A 5,554-nucleotide genomic window follows, 5' to 3' on the forward strand; every position below is an offset into this window, starting at 1 on the left:
CCCTATGTACAGCAGAATGAAACACTGCCCATTCCTGGGCCAACTTCACAATTGTTGACAAATGTAAGGCCATTGATGTTACCACTTTGCCAATAGATCTCTCTGAGGGTCTTCCTCTTTTTCTCGGATCCTCCACCTTATAAACAAAACAAAACAAAAAAACCCATTATATCCTCCTCCAGTGACTGTTCCCTCCTTACAATATGTCTGAATAATGAGAGACAAAGTTTGGCCATCTTTTTCTCCAAGAAGCACTCTGGCTACACTTCTTCCAACCATAACTCAAAAGTATCAATTCTACTATGGTCTCCCTTATTCACTGACCAGATTTCACAAGCATATGAGGTTATTGACAATACCATCACTTGGGTCAAGCACGACTTAGTCCTCAAGCTGATATGTTTGCTCTTCAACTCTTCAAAAAGGTCTTGTGCAGCAGATTTGCTTAATGTAATACATTGTTTGATTTCTTGACTGCTTCTTCTATGGGTATTTTATTGTTGATCTAAGAAGAATTAATTCCTTGACAACTTCAATCTTTTTCCATTGATAAGAATGTGGTATATTGGTGCAGTGGTGAAAATTTTTTTTGTTTTCTTTACATTGAGATGTAATCCATACCAAAGGCTGTGCTCTTTGATCTTCATCAGTAAATATTTTAAGATTTCTTCACTTTCAGCAAGCAAGGTTGTATCATCTTCACATCCCAGGTTGTTAATGAATCATTCTCCAATCTTAGTGACACATTTTTCTTCATATAACCCAGCTTCTTGGATTATATGCTCAGCATACACATTGAATAAGTATGGTGAAAGAGTACAACCCTGTCACACACCTTTCTTAATTTTAATCCATTCAGTGTCCCCATGTTCTGTTCGAACAACTGCCTCCTGGGAAATGTACAGATTCCTCATGAGCACAATTAACTGTTCCAGAATACTCATACTTCACAATGTTGTCCATAGCTTGTCATGATCTACACAATCAAAATCCTTAGCATAGTCTATAAAGCACAGGCAAACAACTTTCTGATATTCTCTTCTTGTAGCCAATATCCATCAAACATCAGCAATGATATCCACTCTGGATAGTAGATATTAAGTAAGATACAGGATGAAGAATCTAAATTCAGATAAATTGAGTTGTACATTTTACCTATAAACCTGGGTTATAGGTGAGAAACTACAGAAAATGACATAGCTATAATACAATTTGATCCTGCAAATTGACATATCCCAGAATATTTCCCGTATCATATTAAATATGTGACAAAGGAAACATTGTTCAGGTATGGAAACTGAACATTGAAACTCTGAGACCTATAAAAATTATGAAACCAAACAGGCAAGATTTCTGATTGCAGATGTTAGGTCTTTCCATCTTTTTCAACTCATATACCAGTGAATATGGAACAAGTGTTGAAATTAATTTGTTCTGCTGAGGAGTCTCCATAGAGCTCTTTTTATGTCCCTGTTCCTCAGGCTGTAGATGAAGGGGTTCAGCATGGGGGTGACAATGGTGTACATTACCGAGGCCACTGCACCCTTCCTGGCAGAAGATTTGACAGCTGAACTGAAATATGACCCAAGTGCTGTTCCATAAAAAAAGCAAACAACTGATAGGTGAGAGCCACAGGTGGAAAAGGCTTTATATCTTCCATCTGAAGATGAGACTCTCAGAATGGAGGAAATAATTCGAATGTAAGAGAAAAGAATCCCAGAGACTGGAATGCCACCCAAAATAGCACCAATAAAATACACTAGTATGGCATAGGTGGAAGTGTCAGAACAGGCAAGGTTGAGGAGTTGTGGAGGGTCACAGAAGAAACTAGGGACTTTCACATCTGAGCAGAAGGTAAGTTGTGACACCATTGAAATATGCAGCTGGGAGTCCAGAATGCTGATAAGAAAAGATACCAAAACTAGCAAGCCACAGAGCCGGGGGTTCATGATCATTGTGTAGTGAAGGGGATGACAAATGGCCACAAGCCGGTCATAAGCCATCACAGTAAGGAACAGATTGTCTAAACATCCAAAGAGATAAAAAAAGGACACTTGTGTTAGGCATCCCAAATAAGTGATGGATTGGCTCTGTGTTTGGATGTTCATCAGCATCTTTGGAACTGTAGTGGAGACAAAGCCAATGTCAGCCAAGGACAGGTTGCAGAGGAAGAAGTACATGGGGTTGTGGAGGTGGGGATCAGAGCTGACTGCTAGGATGATGAGCAGGTTTCCACACATTGTGATCAGGTATATGGAGAGGAACAGCTCAAAGAGTTGGTGTTGCATCTCTGGATCCTCAGAAAGGCCCAGAAGGAGGAATTCTGCGATGCCTGTTACATTCCGTGATTCCATTGCCTGAAAGAGTTTTTAGAAAAATAAATCATTATTCAGAGGAAACAAGGGGACAGATACCCAACACTATGTATTTAAATTAAAGAAATTCATAGGTACCACATGCAAATTGAAAGTGTTCACACTTGAGTATCTAATACCAAAGTAATTTCAACATGGTTTTTGGCTTTAGCAAACCCAACAGCTTTAGTACTCAGAACTCCTTTTCCGTGCTAATTTTCCTTTCCTGTTTTCGTACATACCTACTTTAGTGATACTGGGTTAAACAATATTAGGATGGCATGGACATTTTATGATGAAAAATTTATACAAGAGATGTATTGAAGTTTTGTTGCTACTCACATGTCTATGCAAAAAATTTTGGAATCCAGCTACCTAGACAACTGTTTGGAAGACATCCATTTTCGTGTGCATTTCAAGAAAATGCATCCTATTCACCCCATGAACACAAGAATCACTGAACAATATCAATAATAGCACATGAAAGTAAAAGTTTGCAGCAGTTATTTAAAAAATGGTTGCATCAGTACATCAACAGTGAACTGCCATAAAATAAAGGCATTTTCAGAACAGAACATGGAACTTGACATATCATTCCTAACCTTAGATTGATTATGGATGAAAGCAGAAAATACCAAAAAGATGTTTACTTGTGGTTTATTGTTATAAGCAAAGACTTTTGACTATGTGGACCATAACAAACTAGCGATAGCATTATGAAGAATGGATATCCCAGAACACTTACTTGTTTTAACTGCTGAATCTTGTTCTGTGTATACCTGAGCTGCCTGTACATAGAACAAGATGCAGCTGTTAGAACAGAATAAGTGGATAGTAAATGATCTTAAACCAGGAAGGTGAGCACCAGGTTGTATCCTTTCACCATACTTACACAATCTGTATGCTGAAGAAATAATTCGAGAAACTGAATTATCTGAAGAAGAATGTCACACCATGACTGGACGAAGACTCATTAACAACCTGTGATATGCAGGTGATACCACCTTACCTGGTGAAAGTAAAGAGGACTTAAAATACTAATGAAGATCGAAGACTATAGCCTTCAGTATGTAATGCAACTCAATGTAAAGAAAACAACCATCCTCACCTCTGGACCAATAAATAACATCATGGTAAATGGGGAAAAGATTGATGTTTTCAAATAATTCATTTTGTTTGGATACACAATCAACTCTCATGAAAGCAGTAGTCAAGAAATCAAATGACATGCTGCATTAGACAAATCTGCTGCTAAAGACCTCTTTTAAAGTTTTAAAGACCAAACATATCAGTTTGAAGACTAAGGTGTGCCTAACCTAAGTCATGGTATTTCAGTCACCTCATATGCATGTGAAAGTTGGAAAATTAATAAGGAAGAGGGTAGAAGAAATAATTCAGTTTAATTATGGTGTTGAAAAAAGTATTAGAATATCATGGACTGTCAGAAGAACAATCTATCTTGGAATAAATGTATCCAGAATGCTCCTTTGAAGTGAGGACCTCATGATTTCATCTCTCATACTTCAGGCATGTATCAGAGGAATGAGTTCCAGAAGGACACTGTTGTTGTGTCATTGTTAAGTGCTGTCAAGTCAGTGTCTACTCATAGTGATCCTGTATAGGGTTTCCAAGCAGCAGCTGGTGTGTTTGAACTGCTGACCTCGTGGTTAGAAGTCCAGTGCTTATCCTACAGCATGACTCCTGGAGAAGGACATTATGCTTGATACCGTGGAGGGTCACTGAAAAAGAGGCAGACCCCAATGAGATTGATTGACATAGTGGCAGCAACAAGGGGCTCAAATGTAATTACAGTTGTGAGTGTGGCACAGGATGGGTCAGTGTTTGTTATGGTGACATCAGAGCATCCAAGAACAACATGAGAAGGAACTGACTCCATGGCAGATGTGGGACTACGAGGCAAACATAAAATAAGAAGGCTCATTCTTTTCAGAAAAAAAAAAATTCAGTAATTGAGGATATTCAGAAGCATTTGCATTCCCAGGGTGGGCAAATGATTAATGCACTTGACTGCTATTCAAAAGGTTGTCAGACACTTAGAGGTACCTTGAAAGAAAGACTTGGTGATATTCTGAAAAGCCAGTCATTGACAAAATCATGGAACACAGTTCTATTTGACACACATGGTATTACTATGAGTCATAATCAAGGGCAACTGGGTATTCTTTTTAAGAAGCAGTAACATGTATGTTGTTTTACCCAAGTGTTGTTATTAAATGCCTTCATGTCATTTCCTACTAATCATAACCCTGTACATAATTTCAAGCAGAGTCTGGTAGGTTTGAACTGCCCACCCTTTTGTTAGTAATCCAATGCTTATCCAACAGTGCCATTCCAGGACTCCAAGAACTATGCAGTACATTCTTTTGTTATGGACTACATATCATAAAAAACACTAACCAATTGTGGTGGTGGCACTTGTGTGCCACTGAGTCAGTTTAGACTCATAGCGACCTTGTATAGGGATTCTGTAAATCTTTATGGGAACAGAGAGTCTCCATTTTCTCTCATGGATCGACTGGTAGATTCAAATGGCTGATCTTGTGATTAGCAGTTCATCTCATAATCTATTATGCTAACAGTGTTCCTTACAATAAAGAACATAATCACATTTTAAAAAAGGGGGCGGAGAACCAAACACACCACCATTGTCATTGGGAATCCTGGTATGGAGCTGTAGGCTAATGTGTCAAATTGCAAAGTCATTTGAACTACAAGGTTCATGGTTCAAGTTCACCAGCTGCTCATTGGAAACCCTATACAGAGTTGCTATGGGTTGGAATCAACTCTACGGCATTTAACAACAACAACATTGTCATAGAATTGATTCCAATTCATGGCAACCCCATGTGCTACAGAATAGAATTACTGCATAGTGTTTACTTGGCCTTCATCTTTACTGGAGCAAATCACCTGGGCTTTATTTAATGACTCTGAATGGTGAGTTGAATTACTAACCTTGAAGTTACTAATTGAGTTCATACCATGTGCTTCATCCAGGGACCTCATCTGTCAGATTCTAAATTAAAATAAAATGTTCATTATTAGAGACCATATTTCTATGTCAGTTACTTTCAGTTTTTCATCTTTCTTTGGTTTACTGACATCTATTTTATATGGGGAGTTCTGGTGTGGCACTATGGGCTAATGTGCTGAACTCCAAAGTTGGTTTGAAAAGCAAG

At 38.3% G+C, this 5,554-nt stretch overlaps 1 protein-coding gene across 1 annotated transcript in view; it reads right to left on the reverse strand.

Annotated features, from left to right (window-relative positions):
• Positions 1-1,424: 1,424 nt before the first annotated feature.
• Positions 1,425-5,554, reverse strand: part of LOC102838218 (olfactory receptor 18-like) — a 12,037-nt gene continuing 7,907 nt past the window's right edge. Inside the window, exons 4-5 of the mRNA XM_006878024.1 lie at positions 3,100-3,142; positions 1,425-2,357 (exon numbers count right to left, since the gene is read on the reverse strand). Coding sequence (XP_006878086.1) covers positions 1,425-2,357; positions 3,100-3,142 — 976 coding nt within the window. The remainder of the gene's footprint in view (positions 2,358-3,099; positions 3,143-5,554) is intronic.

The sequence above is a fragment of the Chrysochloris asiatica genome, unplaced genomic scaffold, assembly GCF_000296735.1.
Source record: "Chrysochloris asiatica unplaced genomic scaffold, ChrAsi1.0 scaffold01161, whole genome shotgun sequence".
Taxonomy (NCBI): domain Eukaryota; kingdom Metazoa; phylum Chordata; class Mammalia; order Afrosoricida; family Chrysochloridae; genus Chrysochloris; species Chrysochloris asiatica.